Consider the following 27,577-nt stretch of genomic DNA (forward strand, 5'->3'; position numbering starts at 1 on the left):
ATTATACTGCATGTACCGAGATAAATCTGTCAGGATATAGAGATAAGCAGGCACCAGCTTGAAGTGCACAACTGAAAATTTCGTTGATGATCTAGACTTCAGGAAGCAACTTTCATGTATTACTTTCCTCCTGTTCCTTCACCACCACTGGGATCAGTGCAGACAGGTATGTCTTAAGTGCTCCCTCTCTTCCCTCAGCAGTTATCAAGTTGATCTAAATCAAACAAGCTACTGCCACCTTTGGCTACCTACACTAGGGTTTTCCCCATTGTTGCTGAAGCAGGGGTGTACATTAATGAGAGGGAAGAAGTGGCAGATTTCTTAAGGAACTCCACTCACCAGGGCTTGGATCTGGACTCGGGCAGCAGCGCGGGGGTGGCAGCAGCCCAGCTGAGCTGCACACCACAGCTCAGCGCTCTCAACAGAAGAGCTGATCTGCTCCTACGCTGCAATCAAACTGTACAGCCAACAGACAAAGTTCCCTGTTTAACTGGTAAAGTATCTGATCCAGCATTTACAACCTACGTTAGATATTCCCGAAGAGTAGCATACCCTGAAGTAATTGTGTGCTATTCTTGATATAAGATACATGTCTCTAGCTTCCAAATCTGTCCAGGCAGAGGCTTTCATCCAGCCTGGAGGAATTTACACCTCCTGCCAACAGAACATACACTTCCAGATCAGAATGTGAAAAGAAAGGGGGGAATAAACTGAGGAACGACAGGAAAAACTAGGGAGCTGAGAGCAAAGGTAGATGATGCTGTGCAACTGGGATACAAGTTTGGGATAAGAACATGAAAAAACGCATAACTTGGGTACTACTGCAGATGTAGATTATGAAGTTTAAAAAAGTATTTTTAAATTAATGCTATCTATTTGTAAATCTACATATGCACTTAACATTAATTCCACCTAGTTTAGGGGTATTAAAGCCTCCAGGTACTGGATGTTCTCAGCTTATGTCATCATACATAGGCAATTAGTTCAGAGTCCAACCTGGAAACACCCTACTAAGCCTTTTGGTTTAGCTTTTTTCGTTAAACAAGAGGGCTAATATTCAAATGATGTCACTCCAAATAAATATATAGTCAGATAACAAAATGCCACCGAATCAACTCCTGAAACAAAAACAATCGAAGAACTACATTTTATTCTAGATGCCGTATACAGATTTATTAGAAAAAAATTAAGACATCACTTAACTCACTTAAGCTATTAGTATTTGATGGGTAGGAACTAAAATGCTTGGCCAAGTTTTCGACACTCTACACAACCTCAAAGTCATAAGACTAAAGAAATAAAAGATTTTGGTCGAAAGCACTAGCTGACATCCACCAAGCATGACATGGCAAGGGGGACGTCTGGGCCTTCCACCTAAAACTGTGCAATTGGAAAAGATCAAAAAGCTCTTTTAAGCATGACTAGGTTTAGAGTTTCTGTTATTCTACCTCTTCCATTCTTCTAAAATAATCCACTCTTACATCATATTGCATGCTTCCCCAGTACTAACTGCCTTCAACACATAATACAGTCCAGAAATAACTCAGATCTAAGAACAATGTAGGAACTTTACACTCCTTTCTCAATTAGAAGTTAAACAATGCTGCATGATTACATTAATTTAAACATATCTTTCCTCTTCCACTCTTCAGCTAATGCATCTGTGATATCCTGATGCCTGCGGTGATGACAGCATCAATTTCAAGACTCAAGGAAGAGGCACACACCAGTTCCTTCAAAACACTTCAGAAGAATGATTTTGCTACCAAAACAGGATACAAATTACAAACATTACCAGTGAAGTTAGCTGTGCATGAACTCTTACTGAAAAAATGAGAAAACAACGTCATCCAATAGCCTTTAAAGTACTTCTAAAACCAACTGTAAGTATCAAGTTGTAAAAAAGAAGTTTCAGATCACTGATCTTCCTTAAATATATATGCTTCAACTTTCTATTTTTAAGCCCAGTTTTTGTATCTAGACCATGTAGTAAGATTATCCATGGCACTTTATATATTGTCCTTATGCTTCTGTAGTCATGAAAGCTGTGGCCTTCAGATGCTAAAACCCACACCGCTGATTTCAGATGCTAAAACCAGTACCTTTGCTATCATTCACTGTTTGCACAAGTTTAGCTGCAGGCTATAAGGGAAAGTCACAGTCAAGCACACCAAGTACCAAGCAGACAACTAACAGCAGTGATGAGGTTGCTGATGGTCCTTAACTTTTATTTGGTTTAAATATCACCAGATAAAAATACAGCTTTTTGGAAAGCTACTTGTTTAGAATAAAGAACCACTGGTCTATTAAAACCACCAGAACAGACCACATTTATAAATCAAATAATGAAGGGAAATAACTCGCTTTCAGTTCAAACTGCCCTGGGCTCAGTATTTGCTATCTTCTTGCTTGACCTGGGGACTTTCCGATTTACTCAAATACAGCCTTCCACTTTGTAGGCACAACAACCAAGAACAAAGCCCAAAGGCTTCTATTCCTCTGGCAGCTTAATTACTAATGACTGGAGAAGAGTCTATGCTAGAAAAAAGTAAGCGTAAGACCAAGCTTTTCCCTTGTTTTCACAGCTCATTGTCTGAAAAATCTAGTCTGCAACCTGGAAACAACACCACAATATCAAATCGGCATTTTTAGCTTCCTGTTTTGCACTAATCCAAATAATTGTAACAACAGTGACTCACTGATTTTAAAGTTAAACTATATCCCTTTATCATAAACCATCTGTTTCATCTTTAGTCCTGGAAATTTTTACGTGCATTTATGTGCTCCAATGAAAATAAATTTTAAAAAAAGCAAAAATCAGAAGCATTGACATCAAAGACATGGAAAATGAGATAACATTCATGAAAACATACTGAATTTATGCATAGGCTCACCTTAAATCTTTTATCCTGCAGGACTTTCTTAATGGCCACAAGCTCTCCTGAATCACAGAGTTTGGCTTGATACACAACACCAAAAGATCCATTTCCAATCACCTTGGTGTCTGTGTAGCTAACTTCTTGTGGTCGGTCCGGACCTTGTCCAGGAGTTGCCACTACTGTAGTCACTTTGCTGCCATCTTTGTCTCCTGGGAAGCAAGAGATACACAAATAATCAAAATACATGCGTAAACAAGATGACCAACAAGACTGAAACAGAAGAGGGTAAGGCAAAGATTTAAATCAGCATGTGTATTTCAATATTATAGAGAAAAATAAAAAACCCTGACAAAATGCAAAGAAAACACTGAGCATATTTTTTACTGAGATTTTTTTACTGAAGTGGTTATAATTTTTCATCTAAATTATTGCTAACAAAAATATTTCCTTTCCAGAAGCAGATAGCTCAGCAATAAAATGTGATGCATGATGAAGACAAGTACTTATTTCTACATCTGATTAACATAAGTGGTATTAAACAGTGTTGCTTGTATTACCAAAATGAAGCATTTCCCCATATTTTCCTGTAACTGAAGAAACGACACTATCAGTATAGCCTGCAGAGCAGCACTCTGTCCTTTATAGGCATGTATCCGTCAAGAAAAAACTGAAGCACTGACAAAGTTTGTTACAAACCCACCTACATGTCAAGCTTCAGCTTGCACACACTAGGAAGCAAAACCTCTGTCAAAGCTGACTGTGTGCACCTGAAGCAAAACCTAGGAAACCTTTTCCAGCCACTTTCCCACCAAAAGACAAAGCCGCTATAACCTATTCTTAGCACCACTGTTGTCACCAGCGGTGCTGCCCCTTGTTCAAAGTCTGATTCGGTTTGCAATGGGACCAAAGTTTTAGGCATTTTGCAAGCACACACTGGGCATTTATTGCCCTTCAGTTAGAATGGCTCAGGTTACAGAATCGAATAGGGCTGCAAGAAAAAACAGAATGTGCTGTTACACAGCAGTCACTCTGCAACTCTACTGAAACTGCACTCAAGAGACGCTTGTCACATCTGCTTATTAAGAAACCTTCCTTCCACAGCTTCCCCAGGGAGTCTCTTCCCGTCCTTCACTACTCATGCATTTAGAAAGATTTTTCTAACAGGTAGCTCAGATCACCTTTAGTACACTTTAGGCGAATCATTCCTTGTTCCACTCCCAGAAGGCACGGGAAAATGGCACAGCTCCCCCCCTGCCCTCTTTCTCCCTCACTACCCCTTTCAAACACGTGAGGGGTTCTTGCAAAAAAAGTTACCACGATGGAGAAGTTGTTTCTCTTTCAGGGAGCTCCCCCCTCACTGCTAAAAATCTTGCAGGTACAGTACCCAAAACTAGACCCTGCAGAGGAAGCTCCACCCAGCGTGCTGGTGACTTCTCCTGTCTGACTTACACCACACTTGTTTGTACAGCCCAGCACAATGTTTGCAGCTTGTGCAATGCTGCAACCTGGTTGACTCATGATCAGTTTGTGTACCAAACTCTCCTCTGCAGAGGTGCCGCCTGTCCAATCCTTGTTCACTTTCCACTCACACACCTGATTACTCTTATCAAAGCCTAATAGTCTGCATTTGCCCTGACTGAACTGCATCCAAGGTTACCTAAGGCTCTTTTGCCTGCCCGACACATCCTCCAAGCACAGGATCACCACCAGAAGGAAATCCCTTTCATGATGCTACATGAAGTTTATCTAACAAACTGGTGAAAACCAGTGATCCTGTGAGACTGCTTAAAAACTCTGCAAACACCCATTAAATATATACGTCATCCTAATTTCACCTTGAACCTTTTGTTACGCTCAAACAAAATAACCAAACCATTTTGTATGCCTTTCAGAGGATTCCCAGCAGTCCATTTTTTTCCTAGGCTTCTCATGAGAAAATCTGTTTGAAAACTTCAGAGTCAAGATACACTCATCTACTACTACTTCTTCTGTACCTGTAAGATCCAGAAGAAAAGTAGGTTGGCTTGGCATGATTTGCTCCTGAAAAATCCACATTAACCGTTAGACATCTCTTATGTTGCCTTTTAGGTTCTTACAAATTGTTTGCTTTTATGCATCCAACTGCTCCATGAAACAAATGAACCAATTAAAAACAAATAAAGCACATTAGTGCTAAGAGTGCCAATTACTTGCCAAGCATAGTAGGTATAGCCCTTCCCCAAAATATTTATAAGAAGGCGAGGTGCAGATTTACACATTTGAAGAGAAAACAGAGGGGGGGGTAAAAAAAAAACAAAACAAAACAAAAGAAAAATGGAAAGAGAGGAATATCTGCTCAGAGGGAGAGAGAAGCATAAATGGAAGACAACTAAAGCTGCATGGAAAATTCACCCTCCTCTGGTAACTGTAAGAAATAAATGGAAGGAAGCCAGAAAAAGAAAGAAACCCTTTTTTTGGTAAACAAGTTAAAAGTGTAATTCTGATAGCAGCTCTGCATTTTATTTGCCTGATTATTCTATGATTAGCATTCTAACTCAACACACAAATAGATGACATCTGCTTTACTGCAACAATCCTCATTTAAAAGGTAATCCCCTACTTCCCCAATTTTCGGGGGGGGGGGAGCTTTCTTTTTTTTGGCCTTGGTCACAAGGCCAGAGTATCGAGACTACTGTTAATGAGGTTTATTCCCCGCTTTCCCAAAAATCAAGACTACTGAAGTCTTCGGGGGAAAAAAAAAAAAGTCCCTGGCAACACTGGTTCAGATTTGAAGTACTTGGTGTTGAGAGATCTGCTCTAAGGACACTCTTCAGAGCTCCAATTCGCTTAAAGGTCTCCTTGACCACAAAAGCAAACCCTGAATTTCAGGCCACGTCAGGTGGTTCTTCCCAGCATAGCACTGCAATGACCTGGCCAACGACTCCAGAGCTCAAATGAGAAGCCAGTCAGCTTTACACACTTTCCTTTAAGTCCATGGAAAAACAGCTCCTAACTGAACTTGTTAAAATACTCAGTACCAAAAAGTGTAAGCACTGACACTTTAATTAGCTACACCAAGAAGTACTTTCTTTACAGAACCTTACAGAACATTAAGCTTCCTAGATATTTCTCCCAGTTTCCTTCTTCCAATAAACAACGGCTTTTACAAAACCACCCACAAAAGACACCGTAAGGACTCGGACCTTTAAAAAAAAAAGTTTCAGTTATATTCCATTACTGAATAGTTGAACCCGAGAGACTGTAGGGGTAAAATTCACCCTGCCCTTTGACAGCTTTGATCTCAAAGAGTAAAACATCTCACTGCTTTTCAAAATATACAAATGTATATTTGTATGACAGCAGCATCCAGGGGCCACAAGCCTGTTTTGCCACTCATTGCACTACATAGATGTATGCACTGTTCAGAATACCATACGCAGTTCTGAACGGTTATCCCAGTTTTTATTGTCTGGACAGCAAGAGTTGTCTTGCCAGCCAAACAGCATGTAAAGGAGTTCACTAAACAGCTCTGGGAAATACTGGTTTTAGCCTCAGCATGACGAAAGATAGCAGAGAGGAAACACCCTTTTTCCAGCAATCTTCAGTACCTCCAAACTGAAACTCCCAACAGCGCACCCAAGCAGCATTATACCACAGCAAGTCTTAATGAGAAGCCTAGACATTTTTCATCTCGTCCCTTTCACCTTTTATTTTGTTTCAGACTGTCAGACTTAGTGGCCCCAGTGGATAAGCAGGCATTGTCAAACACACAATACCCCGACACCTTTGATTGTAGGTCTACAATAGAACTAGAACATTAAACTGAAAAACTAAGGAAGGAAGGACGGATCAAACACCAAAACACTGTGCTCTTACAGCACAGCTCCCATCAGGAGAGTCACTAGTCTTTGTCCAGAAGAGGAGGCTTTCTGGGGCCAACAGCAATATCACCTACCTTTACTGTAACAAAAAAGCAGATTCATGTGACAATACAACCATCATCCACATTTCAAACCACCTTTATAACATCCAGGACAGAAGTACAAGTAAAAATAAATAGCTATCAGTCTGTAATACGCTTGTATTTGCACTTGGTATGTTTCCTGCAAACCCTTAAAGCATTTCCCCACACCATTTTGATGTTTAATATCCATGACGTGGTGTTTTTTGAGGGAAAGGTTACTCCAGAAGTCTGATGTACAACTGAAGACAAAATCCAGACATTGTAACTCCCAAATGCTCTGATCTTTCTAGCTCACTTTCCACCTTTAGCGCATGATGACTATATGGGACAAATCACGAGCATTAGGTAAGGTCAGTGGTTTGAAAGCAGAGAATACTCATCAATCTGGTAAGAAAAGCACATACTCCGTTTATAAGAGTTTATTACAGCATCAGTGAAAGCACTATTTTTCAGTATCTTGGTATAATTTTAGAATGACTCATGTTATCATTTTACCTAATGCAAATGACCACTTACCCTTTCAAGCTAAGTATTAATTCAATTTTGTACACTCAAAAAAAAGTTGACTATATTCAATTCCATCCTCTGTTTATACAATTCACCCATTAAACCAAAATTAACATGGATCAGTATTATTTTAATGAAATATGTATATTGTTTGGGAACAAAAGGCATGCATCTCAAAAAAAAAAAAGTGGCAGATGTTTACCCAGGTGAGACAAGGGATTCTGCTAGTGGACAAGCATTTCATCACATAAATGACTCACCAGCTACAGATTCCTACCGTTAGCTCAAAGCTGACTATTCTACAAGTGTACTGCACATATACTTTTTGCCAGGGCCTAAACATACCTGTCAGTCAATAAAATTCACTGCAGCCCTCAGAGACCGTGAAAGATGTCCTTCACTACTGATCAGAACTCCCCCTACGCCTTCTATTGAATGGGCCTGGAGAAAGTCCAAAATTTTGTCTGCCCTACATCCCTTCAGCTGCTTAGCTTCTGACCAAGCAGTACAAATGCAGGTTAACGCACACAGTCTGAGATCTGTGATTCTTTCTTCTTTCAACTACATATACACCCTCTTCCTCCTCTTCTCTGTTTTGAAGTTGAAGGGAAGAAACAAGGAATTAGTAGGATGTTTACAGCTGCTTTCTTCTTACTTCAAATGCAATCCTTTGTGCTGTCTACAAACTCCTCCTTTTCCTCTTTCTTTTGACTTTATCTATCTCCTCTTGCTTCCCTCCTCCAATTGCTAGCTACTCCTCACTGGCATGCGCACAGATCCTCCCCTTAGGTGCTACTTAGGCTGTTTTTAAGTCCTAAAAAAACCCACCAAAACCTCCCAGACCTACAACGCACTCTCTACAACACCTGGTCATGTAGTTGTCCATCTCCAGTAATTCAAGTATCTTCACTCATCTGATTTAATTCTCAGTGTCACCTCCCTATTAAGATATGGCTCAATATTAAGTCAGTATGGACTACTTACTTCTTCCCTTCCCAAGTCTAAGGCTTCTCCAAACTCTTTCATCTTAATTTGCTCAACGTTCAATAAGTCAACAAGTCACTTCCGCGGAAACCCTACACTGCTGGATGTAGCCCCTGCCAATGTGAACAGGTTACAACCAGCAGCTGACATGACTATCTATAGAGAAATGAGTGATCAGGAGGGGATGGAAATCAATCAGAAGTGCATTGGCTTTTTTCAGTCATTGATAATTGAAAAGGTCAAAAGATTAGAATACTTTATGAAACAAATGTCTTAATAGAAAGTACAAGAAAAGTTATCTGCTAGGATCTGATGCCAACCATCAAATCAGGCTACGAAATAAAACACCTGGCTTCTTAGATATCTGTTAATGGCATGTGAAGGAAGGAGGTCGTCAGCTGCTCTGAGAGGCTTCAGTGTGAGCAACATATGCTTGAGGCAATATGCTGTCAGCAGTAGAAATCAGTGCTAGATGACATTTTTCTAATTATTTTCCCTACTACACTTTTAAAAAGGTTAAATTCACAAAATGCTAGTAATTATGAGCCAGTACAGGGGAGAAAGTATAAAAATTGTATTGATGAACTGTTTTACTAGCAGCTTCCTTTCTTCACCAGTGAACTACACGAATGTTACCTAGTGGGAGACAGTAGAAGTTCAAAATGAACATTTTAGCAGCAAATCAGAAAAAAATAATATCAGAGAATCAAAGAAAGGAGTCTAACAAAACACAATGCATTTTGTTTTTTAAATTTACCCCAAACAAAAGGATCCTTGAAATTTCAAAAATAGCTCAGGTCAAACACTGAACAAAAACCTTTAAGTGTGCCAATCATCACCCAGAGAAGGCAGAAGCATTCACTAAATATATATATATATACACACCCATTCATACACTTGTTTTAGCACAGGAAATGTCATCTGACTTCTTGACTGTAACTGAATACCGCAATAAAAGAGCGGCCATGAGACGTTACTTAAGATCAGAAGAATCTCATGATTTGTATCCAAGGATTTTGGAAGAGCTAGCTAAGAAGTCTGAGAAGTGATGCTGATTTTTGAAAGGAATCAGAACACTCCGACAACTTAAAAGGTGGATGGAATGATCCATATGATCCTGTAATTTTGACAACAATGTCAGATGAAGTACCATAGCACTACAGTGATAATGAATAAAGCAGCAGTAAGGTGGTTTATGACTGGACTGTTGGACTCCATATTGTTAAAGAGATTATAGGTTCATTTGGAAAAAGAGAGAGAAAAGAAGCATTGATGCAGCAAAAGCACTGACTTCTGTAGGGTTTCTGACTTGCTGCCACATAGTAAATTAACGAAGAAACATATAATCAAATTATAATCCAGTAGCCCATAAACTTCAATGTAACTACGATCGAATAAAATATAGTAGGAGGCCCCACCGGCATTAATTTTTGGCCTCACACTTACCACTTTTATCAACAACCTGAAAGAAAAGCTATGAAGTTCTCAGTCACAAGATTTAGAGAGTTATATGCAGGGTAGAGATCAGTGAAAAAGCAGCTGGCCTCCCTTCGTAACCCAGGCACAAATTCGGTGGAGGGATCCAGGACCCAAGGCGACAGGCCATACAGCCAAACCAAGTAAAGCCATCCAAAAAGTGGAGTCACCAACTCTGACTTGCAAAGCATCCTGGCAGACACAGAAGTGCCTAAGCACAACATTGCTACTGAGACCTAAAGCACTCCTGAGATGTATAAGCAGGGGAACCATCAGCCAGGAAACAAAACAAAACCAAACCAAACCAAAAAACCACCAATTTTCCTATTTGGCATTCATGCTACAGCTACTGGAATAGTGTACCCACTCCTGATAGCTAAAATTCAGGAGTGATGATTCAAAACACCAGAGATTCAGAAAGAAGCCACAGACATTGTAAGGTTAGAAAAAAAATACATTGAGTGAGACTTTAAGAGCTCAAACAATTTAAGTCAACGAGAGAAAGCTGAAGGATTGTATCTAAAAGCTACCAGTTTAAGGAACAGACATTTCAGAGAGGGCTCTGATCCGCAGGTGGATAAGATATTGCACATAATGACTAGAAATAGAAATTGCAGAAGTTTGGGACAGAACTGTGGGTGGACAAAATTAGTAAGGAAATTATTTTTTCTAAAAAACTCTTGAAGTTAAGGTTATTTTTGCAACACAGATTTTTATTTTAGATTGGAATCTTTTCTAAAGCATACAGTATAGTTGAACTGCAACTGCTAGACTTGAAATAAGAAAGCCTGCACAGGATGAACGTAATGACTGGCTGGATCTCAAGAAGGTCAGGAAGGTTCAATATCTGCATAAACCATTTTTTTCTACCCAGCACTAATGCAATGGTGTCCTAGCTCAACATCAAGTATGCTGCATTCCACAGCAGTCAAAATGTGCATTCAGTTGAAACAACAACATAGTAAAGTGATAAATGATGAAAAGGCGAAGCAGCCATTTTTTGGCTTTATTGTTAATGATCAAATGATAGTCATGGTTAATTACGTGTCAATTCACTTCGATTCAATGCGGAAACAAATAATCGGGACAAATTTCAGCAACAACTGCCAAGCCAAAGACCACTAAGGTAAAAGGCTTTTAAAACACTCCACCCTGAAATCAAAGTTGCCATTGCCTCTAGCTGGAGACAAAGAAAGAAAAAAATAAAATATTCATTCCACTTGCACCAACTTTAGATGTCAATCAATTTCAAAACCTTCCAGGAGGCAAAACCTGTAACCCAAGAAAACTGCTGGTACCTCTGCGTTTTGCTCAACAGCTTCTAAAATGGCAATACAAATTCAAAGTACTAAGTGCTATGCAGGAAACAAGTGGAAAATGGAGTCAAAAGTAATCACAATAGCAGTGAGTGACTTGTCTGGTAAAACGAACTATACCATTACTAGAAAATAAGCAGTAACAGTTCAGAAAGGCAACATAACTTTATTATAAAAATGAAATAGTGTGTAACTCAACTGACCTCTGTCTTCATGACTTTTTGAGGTCAGTATGTCACAAAGAAAAAGAAACTAAATATATTTCCAGGAAAGTGTGACAAGTAATGACATGACTCATATGTCCTATATTTGATATAACAAACACAGAAGATTACATCAAGATGCAGGGACTTTATTTTTTCCTACTGTTTATCTGTTAGGAAAAAAAAATCCTAAAATTTAACTAAAGAAACAGCATCTGGATTTACTGCAACTCAGTTCATTCATTCCAGTGCCACCGGAGCTTTAAGTCTTCCTTTAGAGGTAATCACAGTTTTTTGGAGGGGGCATTCAGTTCTCTCTTTTTTGAAAGCTTAATGCTAAAGACTGTAAACAAGCTTTTAAAAATGAACAGGGTACTTAGCAGGTCCCAGAACATTTACATGATATGTTTGTTAAAATGTTCACTACAAGGTCAGATGAAGTTCTAAGGCACTGACTTTCTACAGGGTTTTAGATCTTAACTAAGGAAGCCAAAGCACATTGACCACACAGTTGTGCTAGTGGACCCCAGCATAAGCTTGACTCTGAACAATTTAAAACACAAAACAAAAACACAAGAGGAAAAAGGATGGGAAGAGCCCTGTTGATCTAGCCCAGATGCCTATCACACTGGCCATCAGATGACCTCCTGGATCCAACTATGGCAGATGGGATTCCAACAGCCAGCTACTTAAACAGCCACCACAAAATCCCAGCAGGTTACCATCCCACTGACTTATAAACCAAGCAGCTGAATCCAAAAGGGATGTTTACTTGCAGTATCTGAAGAAACAATCCATCTTACTAATGCCTGCCTGCCTTCCACGGCGTAAGGTGGTGCCCACACCTTTCTGAGGCACATCTAAAGCTTGTGTTAACCATCTCTCTCAGCTTGCTTCGAGTACTCTTTCTGTCATGCCAAACAGAGAGCAACACAGTGAATTTCTAAGCAAGAAAGCTTTCTCAAGCTGTTAGTTAAACCTCCAGTTAACACCGAGGTGGGGGAAAAATCTTGCCCTATTACCCTGGGGAGCACCATTAAAAGAAGTTTTTTTCTGTGACTAAACAAAATATCCACCAGAACACTTATACCCAAGTTTCTGCTTTGGAAAAAAAAAAAAAATAATACAGAAACATACAATTAAGGTAATTTAAACACTGGCTGCCGGTGGGGTTTCATAAGCAGTCTCATGCTTATTAACAAGTTATTTTTAGTAGGCACTCTTTCTGTTCTCCTCTCTCCCCACCCACATGCAGACAAACCCACCCCACGAAGGTTATTTAGCTATATAAATCAACTTTAAATTTAGATAAGGTGATTCCACAGATTAGGAAGCGAGTACTGAAATGATCATAACAGCATTTGTTTTTATAATCTCAGGTCAGGTCATTCTTGCCCTAAAGACCTTACAGATTAAATGCAGCGCAAGAGACAAGGACAGAGATAGGGAGTGAGCGGAAACAGTATGACAATATCATTTTGGCATGAGACTGTGGCTTTAACAGTACCCCCTTTGCTATATAGCTCCGAGTTAATTGGTAGCTGAGAAATTCAGACTATACAGTACTATGATTTCTTATTTGAAGTTTCCTTTAGTTGCCCCTCCCTCTTACATCATCAGGGAACATGATTTAGCAAACATTTGCCAAAGACAACTATAGCAGTTCAGCTGACATGTAATAACTTATAAAACCCCTGTAACTGAGCCCTGACAGGGCACTGGAGAACCCCAAGTTACAAACAGATCGTATTTACCCACTTGTTCGTGCCATTCAACAGTTGACCCTCAACGAGTCTATCAGCATCTTCTTGCAAGGCTGATATAAATCCATCATTGGGCACCTACTGACGTGCCTACTTTAAAAGCACTGCCGGAGACTCCAAGCCTTCCTCCCCTCTAAGACTAACAAATGATAAACAGCACATTTGGGGAATTCCTAGAAAGCCTACAATCTTCTCATCGAAATACCTGGTATGACCTATAAATCCTTCACTAAAGTAGTTTCTCATAAACTGCTTTGGTAGGCTGTCTACTTGCTGGAGACCTCCCTGGCTCAGTTTTACCTGAATTTGTTAGTTTTTGAGTTACATGTACATATGTCACCTAGCCAAGTACATCTCTGAGAACAGGGATTATCACCGTTTTTTTTCCTTTTCGTTCTCCCTCTGTATCCACTAAAAGGGTCCTAATGCACAAGACTGTACCATTAAGCAAATCCCACAGAACAGCCACCTGCAGTAGCTGCAAGTTGCCAAGACCCTCTCTACCACGCACAAATTAAGAGCGTCTTCATATATCTTAGAGGGACTCTCCATTCTTCTATTGGAGTTTCAATACGAAATCTTTCAATTGTGTTTATTACAGCAGTGCTTAAGCATCAAGTGTGAATAGGGCCCCACTGCGCTAGGCACAGCACTGGGAATAAGAGCCGGCTCCTGCCCCGGCACGCCTACAGCCCAGCCTAAAGAGCAGACAGACCTAGGCTGAGACAGTACAGCCCACAGAGGAAACAGTATAATGGCCAGTTGTTTCAGGAAAGTGCCACAGTTATTTGAGGAGAAAGGAAGGAACGAAGAAAGAAAAGACCTAAAAGGAAATAGACTAAAAAAAGAAAAAAAAGTGAAGGAACAGCAAAGAGATGGAAGGGGGGAATAAAAATACCCCAATGCCAAAAAAAACCTAGAACATAACCATACTAAAAAGAGAAAAAGCAGAGAGAAGCAGAAGTAAGAGCAAAGATTCAAACAGAGAAGAGAATCTGGAGCGGTACTACTATCAGATTAACACTGGACAGAGAGAGCCCCCAAACGAGCTTTCCAAGCGCACGAAGCACTTGCTGTCACCACCACTGCAGGCAGCCCAGGGCGGCAGAGCCTCTGGGCAGTTCTCTGTGGTCTCTGCAACCCGCGCCAGGCCGTGGAGCTGGGGAGGAAGGAGCAGGGCAAAAGAAGGGTGTAGTTCCACATCTGCTGGAGTCTCCTTGGCAGGGTTCCTTCTCTTGCATTGCTGCAGTCATCTGCCACAGCATCTCATCCTTGTTGCAATGCTGCACTCTCAAACCTCAACGTTTTTGTCTAAAAGAGAGCAATTTGTCTATTTATCAGTAACACAGTTGGCCTTGGAAACCCAGGTGCAATGAACACTAACTGGCACTTGAACCTGTAGAGTTTTCCTGGGAGGGCAGAGGACCAAGCTCTCCCCCCAGCCAGAGTCCTGGGTTCTGATATATTTTTCTATTCTCCGGAACATCAGAGGAATCTCCTTTTTGCTTTGCAATTTCTCCCTTCTGCCAAGTACCCCACAAATAGTTTTTGCCCTATTAGGACTTGATATGTTTTCTTACTCTCCCACTTCACTGAACACAGGACAGAAATATAGCATGTACTTGTCATGCTACTCCCTGTAAGACCAAGAAACACCATCACAGACCTACAGCCCAACCTAGAGAGTGAATTAGACTGAGAGTGAAATCACAGTGAGAAACAGATTGTCTGGATTCTGATACAGCAGCCAAAATCCAAAGAGAAAGACAGATGAAGCTAGTTATAAACAGACATTCATTTGATGCCTATCTTTTAACGTTGGAGGAGGAGTAAGAAAATTACCAGCTGTTCAGAACCAACATCCCCCTCAGGTGGGAAATACAGTGGGGAAAAAAGAGTCAAAAAGTGAGTAGTAGCTAATCTGAATCCCTATGACAAACCGTGACCTGTGATTGAACACAATTCTAAGTGAAAGGGGCACTGCAGCCATTCCTACAGAGAGCAAAATCAAGTTGTGTTACACTGTTCAATTCATGCTGCAGAACACAGACCAGCTCTAAGAGACTACACAGCCTCCGTGTCTGTCCCAAATTACTGCTTTAGATTACACCACAGAACTGCACAGAAATGGAACAAGTCAGTTTAGGTTAAAGATGGTTTTGAATTCAAAGAGAGCATTATCTCAGTTAACATTAAGAAACTGTAGGCACGCTATCAGTGCAATGCAGCTATTCTCCATGGCAGGAATAGCTGTTATCTTGGTGAAGGAGCTCTTATTACAGATGAGACAGCATTTTAGAAGCTAGGTGCGTAAGCTTTTCATCGTTGGCAAGTGTTGCTTTTTTATTTATTTATTTTTAAAGTAACAATAGTAGTAGGGCAAGAAGAGCAAGACAACTGAGTGTCGGACATGTCTAAAGCTATTTAAGGTAACCGGAGAAACTACAGCTCATTTTCACATTACACATAATCTGATCAAGGTGGGGGCTACTGCCAAAAAGGACGGTCTTCCCACCTTCACACTTCTGCCATGGCAAATCTGGCAATCTTGTAGCCTGTGGATGAGTCAGTTTAGCTTACTGATGTGACAAAATAATCCATTTCCAAAATAAAACAAGCCTCAAATCAGCAAGCTGAACCGACTCATCTTGAAGACAGGCAGTTGTTAGGTCTGACAAGGGGAAGAACAGTGAACGAGACTGTTCCTTACTGCCTATACTCCCAGGTAAGCCATGCTAAGCGTAACCTAAAGCCACACCATTTGACTCAAGGCCACGGTGGAGCTGCAGCCTGCCAAGGAGGCTGCCTTCGGAAGGGCGGTGCTGGTCCTCCCATCTCTCCTTGTGCCCTGACGCAGCTTTGTGCTGGTACCAGGTATCAAACAGCTGCTATCAGAGGCTGAGTGGGATCAGAACTGCATCTGGAGGAACAGAACTCCCTGCTCTGATTCACCCCACTGCAATGAGAGCGCTCAGGCTGGCAGAGGAAGGAGATGGAAGCAGGCAATTAAGGCCAGAGCCTTAAAATGCATACTTTAGCTAATAAAGTATTATTTTCTCCTAAGGCTTCTTAAATCCATTAATAAATTTATTTTTCCTCTCTCAGAAACAATACACCTACTTCAAGAAGACTTTTTTTACCCCCAGTGAAAAGGACAATAATGTAATTCAAACTACAGAATATGTTTCCAAATATTTTATTGCAATATACAGATTTTACTGAAACAAAATCCTACACAATGGGAATTGGTTTTCTCCACAAAGAAAAACATGAACAAAAGGAATATTTCTCCTCGTAAGAATGAGCCCAGACATCTGGGGATTCAATTCCCTTCTGCCAGCACATGGGCAGACCAAGGCTTTCAGAGACAATCTGTACACATATAGCTGAAATTCTCAAAACTGTTCCTGTAATTGTTTAAGGAAGACTACTGGAGCTTGAAATCCTAAAAGAGAGACAGGTATCTGGAAACAGGGAGAGGAGAGCAGTACTGTTTTAGCACAGCCTCCTCTCAATTATGCAGGCAAAAAAAAAAAAAAACCTGGCAAAACCAGACTTCTCCCAAATTCTGCCAGTTTCCATGCCAGACAAAGAGTATCACTTTTGAAGACATGATTAAGCAGAAACTAAGTGATACTAAGTAGAAGATACGCCTAAAAACATTAGAGCAAATTTTGAGAAATTAAACATTTATAGATGTCTACAAAAGTTGCATACCTATCCAGAAGTGGAGGTTTTCCAAGGGCTGCTGTTCCAAATCTATGCAGATTTTGAAAACACCCAAGGCTTTCTTGCCAGCAGTGCAGCAAGTTTTCTTAATTAGAAGCTTGACTGTCTTTGAGGGAAGAGAAAACAGACTGAGGTCTCAACACTGCTAGCTCTTCCTTCTCTTCTTACATATACGCTCATCCTAGGAATCTCAAGCAAGATAAACCAGGCATTATGAAGCCAAGACTGTGGGTACATTCAAAAGATTTTCATTTCTAGAAGGTGCCAATGGAGCCTATTATTTCTCTACTGCTGATATGACTGGAGAATAATGGCAACGCTTTATCTTAGTCCAGGTATGGAGGCTACTTTCAATGCAAAAATACAGACATCCATCTCAGAGGACAGTAAAGACAGAGAAGCAGTCTGATGTTCTTCTGCAGACAAAGGTTTATTTACCTGGCTCAGAAGACAGTAACTAACAAAGCACTTTGAGGAATACGATTCCTTTATTAGAAAGGCTCAGATAGACAAAAGATACTCAAATATGATATCTATCAAGATAAAGGAAGCACATAAGAGAGAAGGCACAGGTTCATTTATCCTATTTTCCCATCTCTTAGAGCAGCAAACAGTAAGTGTTCAAGGAAGAATATAAAACAGGACAAGCTTGCAGGGACAGCTATCCCAGCACACTCTCCCACCCCCCAGCTACAGGTGGAAGTTCCCAAGCCAGAGGCAGTATCTCTAGATTTTTCTTTCTGACTTTGCAAACCCAGCCCAAGATTTGAAGATACTACATGCAATAACCCAACCAACCATTTCTGAACAGGCATAAGGAGAAGTGACATCTCTAAAGCATATCAGTGTCAGGGCAATCTAGTAGAAAGCTGAAATTTTATCTCAACATCTACAGTAGCAAGTAGCAACAATTCTGTTCCAAGTCCAGGATGGCTACAAGTCCATGTGCATACTAGGCAGCATCCAGGCACTTTTTACTACGCAGGCTTAGTCTTCACCTAGTTCAGAAATTCATCTTTCATCTTGGGACTGAACAGAAACAATATTATGTAAAATTGACTGACATCTTTAAACAGATTAAATAAAATAAGATCAGAAACACTTAGCATGAGCTTGGGAACAGCGGCAGATCACAGTGACATAAGATAAAGATCAAGTAGTGTTGACTTAAGAGTTGAGAAGAAAGTAATTCTTGGGAAAGAGCATATAGAATATGCTTGAATGCTTGCATTTTGGTGGAGACAGGAAGTCTTGAATAGAAGATATTTTCCACAGTAGCAGCCATTCATCCAAAAATCCACAGTGAAATTATATTAAGACATTACAGCCTGGCACTGTAGCAGAGATAATGAATGCATAAATCAAACTTATCACAGAAGGATTTCGGCAAAGGCAAGATGGGACTCATCATCTTAAAAAGTTATGGCAAAAACCAACAAAAAAGCAGAAAAATTTGCTTATGTTTCAGCTTAAATAGTTATTACAAAATACACTTCTTTCTTCCTTTAGTAAAAACAGTCTTCCGAATAAACATGTTTTTCTAAGAACCAAATCAGTAATTGCCCTTTATCTGCCAAGAAATGAACCTGGGATCCTGTTTTCCTTTACACTTGCATATAAGAAAACATTAATATTTCACTTTAGATCCTTGATAAATCAAACAGCACCACAATTCAGTGTGCAATTAAGGAGAAAACAGCTCCTTTCCCAGTATTTTCTTTGAAAAAATGACATGTAATTGAGTTGGTACACAATTTTGGAATTAGTGATAATTTTTTTCAAAATACTTATTTCCTCTGCAAGATGACCCGAAAATACGATCTACTTTTCAAACCAATTATTGCTCCTTTTAGTTTGTCACATCCGAAGAGTATGACAGCTGTTATGGCAGATATGAACTACTGAAAGTAATGCATGCTGCTTGCATCACAAATGAAGAAACAAAGAAAAGTCTTTAGGCATTTTTTTTTTATATACTGCTCATCATCAGAAGGGGGGTTAATTTGTGGGTTCATCAAAATTAGATGGTTGGGAAATATTCAGAATCAAACTCATCCCCTTCCCAACACCAAAGATTATGGCAATACTCACATTACTCAAAGACAGGTCTTTTAGTTTAATGATTGACTGCCATCTATCCCAATAATGGCTCTTCATCTACACCTTTAGTCTTGGCTCATTTGCCAAGGCAGCAGAATTATTCCACAGAAAGTTAGAATTAGATAAAAAATGGACGGGAGGCATCACACTTGTACAGGATGAATACAGATTGGTTTTCTCCACAATTCCAAGTACTTCAAAAGGTCTCTTCATCACTGAAGAATCTAGACACAAAATTATGCCTCAAGAGTGGGAAGCCAAGGCATTTTATTACAGCAGTAGAAATAGTATCCTGAGGAGAAAAATGCTGTTGGTCCTTACAGGGACCAGTGGCCTTTAAGACTTGGAAGCTAGACGTTGCTTATGCAACAAGAGAGCACTGTCAAATTAACTACCCTGTCATTTCTTAAAACCGAGAATTATTTCCTTGATATACTAAAACAAAAAGATCTACAGTCAAGTTAAGAACATGCGCCCCTCGTATAGGCTTTGCAAACCGACTGTGAACAAAAACATAAAGCATCTTAGGTCTTTGCACTAATCTAAGAAACATCACTAGATAAAACATCAGTCACCAGAATGAAAAGGATTAACATTCGTAGCTTTTCACACAATTAAAAAAAGACATCCTGAGAATACCACTTCAGCAGTTTTAAACGCAAGAAATAAATTATGTACGCATGGTTTTTAATAGTTTTAAGTTACTCCTTTCAATTTCACAATCCATCCTCCTATCATTTGCCCCATCAGATATGGAAGTCCCCACAGAAGCCACACGGGACAGACTAATGCAACATCATCTGCAAAATACACTCAGATTAAGAGGAAAATCTGTAGCCATGTTCAACACAAAGATTAACTCAGACAATCCATCTTTCAAAAAAACATCTTAAACAAGTCCGATTATGAGAAACAAAACATTTAACAGGATTTTTCCTTTATGACAAGAACTGCTTAATATACAGATGCTTGTAAGCTTCCAACAGCCAAGGTGAGCTCCAAGGTTTTACAGCCATCATTCCCATCTCCAACATCATGGCTCTGCTTCAGCACTAGAACACCCCTTGCAAGTATGTAGTCACATGCTGCTCAAAGTACTTCAGTTTTACAAGTACACATTCTTTTATTTTCCATTACTTCAGTTTTAACATCAACAGGGACAATCTGAATATAACATAAAAGTTATTTCAAGCAGAAAAGGAAATTTGGTATCTTCCATATTTCCTATCAGGATTCAATAACGACATTGTCATCAACACAAGTCTTCCTAGATCAAAGCAATGCTACAGGAGATCAATATTCTGTTACTATACCCTATGGACACAAGTTAACACTTAGCATATTACATACTCACACTTAAACAATGACACTGTACCACAAAAGGTAGCAACGAGCTTCATGCAAGTAACATCACAATTATCACAGTAGCCACAACTGTTAAGTATTTTTGTATGAAAAATATGGAAAGGACTCTTAACTTACTGGTTTTACATACAGTTGATTGTGTAGTTGCATGTTGCTTTTCTCTGGTAGCTAAATCAGATTAAGAAGTCTCCCACACACCACGGCAGCTTATTCCTCTCCCTACTACCGTAATTCATCACACACTAAATCATGCTGATGAAACTGTTTGTGTGGCTATGCCATAAACATCAATGAAGTAATCCGGGAAGAAAACCAAGCTGTGTTTTTTATTAAAAAAAAATACACTTACAAGTCTGGATCATCTCACTGATGGGGTTCACAGTACAGCTGTGGAAACTAGTATGGGGGACTGAACAGGCCAGGGTCAAGCAGCACAATGAAACCAGCCTTCCCACTAGGAAAACTTATGTAAACCTGTACTGAAAAAAGAAGCAGCAAGGGATAAGAGGTTTGTCAACCTTAACACAGGTAACTGCCACTATCAGAACAGACCTACCTTTAACCCAAGTGCTAGGAGCAGACCAGTGTTTGCTTTCTTAATAAAATAAATAAATAAATAAATGCAGTATTAGCTTAATAGAACCGTACGTCATATACACCTTTACATGAAGCCATGTGCCTCACTTGGGTCTAATATACCATGTAAGGTAGTACAGTTAAAGTCTGCAGGACTGCTCTAATTATAATTGAGTTTTCACTTCGCACTATCTAAACCTGTGGTTTTTGGGCATACTGGGCCAGGAGAGGAAACTTCTCATTATTTGTAGGTTTCTTTCAAGTTCTTCAATAAATGGCCTGGTGGGCTCTCCAAACAAAGACTCCAGTTGGAAACTTAAAAGCTACAGACTGGTAAATGATCTCTATCCATGGCAAGATTGCAGATATAATGGCATAGGAAACAACCTGCTGGGTTAAGTTGAAGCCATCTTCGACAAAGAGAAACCCTGCTGGCACTCCAAGCAAACAGGTAAAAGGGATCCAAGCAAAACACATACTTGGACTTTCAAAAAGCCCAGACTGCTTCCCTAGCAGTCTATGGCAAGAAGTCAAGTTGCTTGGTTATAGAGGAAAGGCTCATTTATGGGCAGAAAGCTGGCTAAAATCTAGGAAGCAAGCGTAAGACTTAAGAGTCAGCTTTCCACTATGGAGAAGAGTCAATAGTGGAGCTGACCTGGCAGTATTGCTAGGACTCATTCCACTCAACACCTTCAGTGACCTGGATAGAAGCACACAGTGAAATTCTCCAAGTCTGCAGATAAAGCTAAGCTTTTTCAGGTCAGCCAGCTGCAATGACTATGAACTCTGGAAGAACCTCACTAAACTGAATAAGCAATCTGTGGTAGATGAGCTTCAGTGCACACAGATCTAAAAGAATACATATGAGGGGGGAAAAAAAATAAATCTAAATTGTGCTTTCATGCTGAATTTATAGCTGGAGTTTACAATTAAAAAAGTGATCTTGGGAGTCATCATTGGCAGTCCTTTGAAATTACTGGCCCAGTGTGCAACATTCACTCAAAATGTCATCTAGATATTGGACATCAACAGGAAGAAACTGAGAACAAGGCAGAAAGTAATTTTGCTGTTATGTAAAAACTGAAGAAAAGAATGGCATACAAGAAGGGCAGACAAGAATTCAAAAAGATATAGAAAAGGACAATTAAAGGATTAAAGAGACAGAGCAGCTGCCTTGGGAGAAAAGCCTGAAGAGGCTGAGGCTCTTCAGGTTGAATGCAAGATGATGAGGGGTGGGAGGGTGTAATATATTTAAAAGCTTACAAAAACCTGATGGCAGTAGAGAAGATCAACATTGCTGGCAATGAACTTTAGGAATCTGTTACCTCAGGATTGTGAGCAGATACTAAAGGGAACAGACAAGTACGTAGCCTCTAATGTTGCCAGTCTGATGACTGGACGCTAGAACAGTAGGAGGACAGTGAGTCACAGAGTGGCCATGCTCACATGTTCTCCCTAAATAGCAGTGCCACTGCCACTGTTGAAGACCACATATTTGGCTACAGGAACTACTGACCTGATCCAGTATGGTATGTCTTACCTTCTAAATCAAAACTAAGAAGGAAAATGTTAACATGAAATATTTCAAACTGCCTTTATACCAGGAATACTACTTAAGATACAATTTAATGATCTAATTTCCTTGTAGAGAAGGAAATTCAGAGAAAAGTACAGATGCTAAGTTAGATGTGAGGAGGAGCTTGGCTTTCGGGATGGAGGAGAAAGAACAGGAAGAAGATAAGCTTAGCTATCTCCATTATACATTACTCTGGGTACCGAGACTCAAGAAGAGCTTGCTTCCAGAATAGCTACACCCCTCTGTGCCACAGGCTCCATCTCTGAAAGCTTCGATGTCAGCAAAGGCAGCCCAGGTTAGAAGTGGGTTGCCTGCACCCAGCTGTAGTTATGGTTCCCTGATGACATCAAGGGAATTCCACCCAGAGTAAAACACACCTTTAGAAGGCAACATCTATTTCTCCATGAAGGCTCATGCTCTCCAGGCAAATCTTAAATTAGGAGGGACAGAAAAACAAGCTTAAAACAACTGAGTCACTACCCAGTATCTCAGCCACAGAAGTTTCTTTAAAAGAGACAAGGCCATGTTAAGTATTTGTACATGGCTGGTTTAAAATACTAGCAAATACAGCAGTCTCACTGGTACTGGAATCTCTGGTATCTCTCTGCCTTGGAAAAGCCATGAAAGCAGGGAGGTACTGAGGAGCTCATCCTAACTTCTGCTGCTGAAGAACTCTACGGCCTGCTCTCCTGACCCAGACCTCTTAAGTACTTAAGATGCAGGTGGCTTATTTCTTTCCCACGTTTTCCTCAAAGAATTCACCTGCTCTGCTTCACTGCCTCCTGCTCCTACCACAGGGAATGGCAGAAGAGAAGCAGGCAGAGACAGGCTCTGAAAGCACTGGGACTGACACAACCCCTGGAGAAGTATTTAAGGTGATGAGAGACATGCTCTATTACTGGGTCCTCCACAGCTGCACAGAGCTGTCTCTTCCTTGGGCTGAGCTTTGGGGCAGTGGGGACGTGTGTCTCTATACTGGGCCAGTACTCCTGGGGAATACACCTTAATATTGCTTTGGTCTCTTGTTCTTTACAAGATAGCCTGGAAACAGCTTTCAATACTATGAGACATAGTGATGGACAACCTGTAGGACAGGCCTACAGCACGCAACCTCTTCTTACCTTGAGACAGGAGCTGGACAGAAAAAACTCTTATATCCAGTGCTCACAATCTGAGAATCACAGTTGAGGCAAAATGGTTCCCAAGCGCTGGACTGAGCTGAGACCTGGCCACACAAACAGACCCTGAACTGCTATCTGCTCCCATCAGCCACGCTGGACGTGAAAACAGCGGCACATGTAGAACCAAGGGATCCAGTGCAATTCTTGCCTTGGGTCGGCACCCCAAGCCCCGCTGCAGAATGGGGGTCGGTGATACCTTCCAGGGTCCTGAGGGACTGTGGGGAGCCCAAACCGGCCACCAGCAGAACCTGCTGCAAGACCATGCCCTCTCTTCCCTCCGTTTGCAGGCTGTGAGGAACCAGCATCCATGGTAACAATAGAGGAATTGTTAAGAAAAATTATTTGGGGCTTTTCCATGTCTTCAGATGCTGGTGAAAGAAAATAACCCGTTGAAGTGGCAACAAAGAGAAGAACCCAGCCTGAAGCACTATAACCACAAGGAGCCACCTGAAGCGTACTTATACACAAGACGCTTGATCAATCATGTATACAGCAGCGTGAATACCCTAAGCACTACAAAAGCACTACAAATACCAATGGCTTCATCACCACTTAAACATTCCAGTTGTCATTTTAAGCAGTTAAGAACACATCCACACAGCTTGCAACAAGCAGGTATAAAAGCAGCAAGTTTTGTTTTACTAACAAATTAAGAGAGTATTTTTTAAAATTATTAGTCAGTTTCTGCCCATGTATTTAAACCAAGGTATCTTAAAAGTGAACACTTCTCAAATATTACACTTCATATAACTAAGACAAGTATACTTTTAAATGTCTTTGCTCACCTTGTACTTGGGTTGGAAAAAAACAAAACCAAACACCAAACTAAAAATAAGAAAAAGTCAAGCTGACCCTATAGAAGAAAAATCATGACACTCCGCTAAAATTAAGATACACTAAGTGGTATCACTCTCATTTTTTACGTCCCAACACTCAGCTGCAAAATTTGAATTTTTAACTTTTTGGAAGAGTATTTCAAATCCAAGCATAAAAAGAATTTCAGCCATGTTAAGAGTCTTGCAGAGCGGGACACAGCCTTCCCAAGGATACGGATGGAATCACCATGTTGCAGAAGACAACAAGTTGTCGTTAAATGTATACAATTTAAATCTGTATCACCAATTACAATAAAAGCATCATAAAAAAATTATGCATTTTTGTTTGCTCCGCAAGTTACGCAGTTCTTCAGATTCACAGGATGTTAAAACCTCAGTGTGTTGGTGGATGAGTATTGAGGACAAGCTTAAGACCATGGTTTTTGCAGTATATCCTTGTCATTTTAAGTATATAACTCAGGATTACATGAGCACAGAATTTTCCATATACTAATGCTAAATGCTGACTTGTTGATGCTTTACTACACCTGCTGCACATTTTTGTTCTTAAAATATAAGCGGTTTCCTGAAAATAGTGTTTACAGTATCACAATACGAAAGTCACTGAACCCTTTCCCAGAGGCCACCTATATCTTACACTTGCGTGACTTCAGCTCTTACTTTGTCTTGCGTTACTTGTGCCTGATCACATACCAATTAACGGCACAACTCTTCCGATTATGTCCAACACTTAAAGCAAGCATTTTTTCTAATAAATTGAGATGGGAATATCAAAAATATTACAACTCTAAATGAAACATGAGACACCTCCTATGACATGAGGCACTAACAGTCTTCTTCCAGCAAACAAAGCAGTAAGATCATCTATTTCTGCACTATTTTTATCTTCACATACTCAACCAGAGGAACTCGAAAGGGTTTCCATGGTGGTTTTAGTTTGTGGCAGTCTATCGACAGAGTCCTTATTTTAGTAAAGTTGACCATATTGTTTGGAGAACATTAGGAACTGGCAATTTGGGGGCTTTTCCGAACAGAAATCAAAGCAACAAAAACAGAAAGGAAAACACTAAGAATTATTTATCATTGTATTGGGCAGAGACAACAGAACAGCAGAGAAGCCCAGAAAGTAACACAAACACTGAGTTTCTGTCAATTAATTAACACAGCTAAGATAAAAAAAGGTGATAAAATCCCTCAAAGTTAAAAACGCTACAAGCCATATGTTTATTACTACTACTTTGAATAGGTAGTATTCTTTTTATAGTCTAGAGTCACTTCATCATACAATAAATTCAGGTCTCCTTAAAAGCAACCCGCATTTCTTATCTTCTGGTTAAGGAGGAACCCTGGGGAATACAAAGAGGCATAACCCTAAAGACAAAAACTTCTTTCTCCCATCTCATGCTAGAGGAGTGTCGTAATTCTGGGCAGCACTGTTTGTGAACAGTTGACAATTACAAAATTAGGTACAACAGGCAGTTTTTGTTTGTTTTAATGCAAAACATAGCCAACTAGAGCTCAGCATATTTTGGTTTACTTAGAGGGCAAGCTTAAGTTCAAATTCCTATAAAACTGCACTACATTTGTTTCACAAATGTGGTGAAGTTACGGAACTTAAACTAAAATTAAGTTTTCAAAACATACATGCACAACGTTCCAGACCAGTTACTTCTATCTGCTAGAACCTTATTTTACCTGGTTTCATTATATCTCTTCCCTAATTTGTATTCCCATATTCCCTGTTTATTCCAATTGCCTCTTCAGATCTATTTTTCTCCTTTCAGCTCTTCTGTCCTGTTTCTTCCTTGTCCGTGACTTGAATTATGGCAGCAACCTCTAGTTTGCCCCCTTCAGTTCCCTCAAATGGAAGGAGTATCTCCACATACCCAACCGTCTATTCTAACCTGGCTCAAGAGATGAGTGATGAAGTCATTGGTGTTACTGCAGCCTTCCTTGCAGCTATACAGCCTCCCTGTCATTAAAAGCAATGCTGAATTTGTGTACAAATCATCACTGTCCAGATATATGCACAACCAAATGCTGGTCTACATAGTGTTTATCCAGCAGCCTGGAAAGCACCCATCACAACTCATACTCCTGTACTTCTGCACACAGGTGTGCAAATAGCATGATCCTTTTCTTAGAAGAGTTACTGAACACCTACCCCTGTTTTACTGAAAAGTCATCAAGCAATAACAAATAGCCTGTGGGACACCAATTACTCATTTTAGGCATTAAATTCCCCCAGAATTTAAATTAATCCCACCCAAAGGCTGGGGTGTGGAAAATCAGTTCCTAAACTGCAGAGCACTACAGAGGAAAAATGAAAGGGTGGCTGAAGAGGCTCCAAGCACTGACAATCCCAGGTGGCTGAGCAACCAACCCGATAATAAGAACTGCCTCACACCCCACCCTGACAACAGCTCAGCCTTGAACACACACACACACACACAAAGGTACGTGCCCCCTCACCTGGTGTGGCACTCCTGAAACACAGGAGACAGCCGTAAGAGACCATACCCGCAGTAACCAGTCTGATGCTATGACCGGACAGAGAGCCATCATCTAGCACGCTGAAACTGGTTTCATAGAGCTAATTATTAGCCTGCCATTACATCTGAGTCCAAGCCAACTCACTTAAAAGAGCTGGACTCAATTTTAGCCTCTGGCTACCTTTTAAAAGCTGTTTCCAACCCCCGAAGGCAAACAACCTGACAGCCAACAACCCATTCATACTGGTGAGACTGGTGTCCTCTCCAAATGGTGGTATCTTCAGGTACAACACCCACCTTGTCACTTTAGTATTTGTAGTGTTTACTGCTCAAGAGAACCCACCCCCCCCTTTTTTTTTTTTGCAATGCATTCTTCCTTCAGAGGTTGAGCAAGTGCTCGTAAAGTTTCTAGAACCCATAGGGCACTTAAAAGCTCCTAATCCAAGTTTATGGAAGCAATTATAGCAGCTTTCAAATGTCATTTTGATTGCCTTCAGCATATATGCTTTTTGAAAGGATGAACTAGAAAGCACTGAGTAAACCATATTTCTCTAGATAAGAAGCAGACTGAAAGCAACTCAAAATATTTCTTATTCTTGTATAGCAAAAGACATTATCCTCTCTCAAAAGGGATACTAAATTGTAGAACTA

The 27,577-nt window shown here is 40.2% G+C and overlaps 1 protein-coding gene across 2 annotated transcripts in view; it reads right to left on the reverse strand.

Moving 5' to 3' along the window:
* Positions 1–27,577, reverse strand: part of GSK3B (glycogen synthase kinase 3 beta) — a 161,468-nt gene that overhangs the window by 100,734 nt on the left and 33,157 nt on the right. For both annotated transcript variants that reach the window (XM_074853348.1, XM_074853358.1), the window contains exon 2: positions 2,895–3,088. In XM_074853348.1, coding sequence (XP_074709449.1) covers positions 2,895–3,088 — 194 coding nt within the window. The remainder of the gene's footprint in view (positions 1–2,894; positions 3,089–27,577) is intronic.

Source organism: Strix uralensis, chromosome 2, assembly GCF_047716275.1.
Source record: "Strix uralensis isolate ZFMK-TIS-50842 chromosome 2, bStrUra1, whole genome shotgun sequence".
NCBI lineage: Eukaryota > Metazoa > Chordata > Aves > Strigiformes > Strigidae > Strix > Strix uralensis.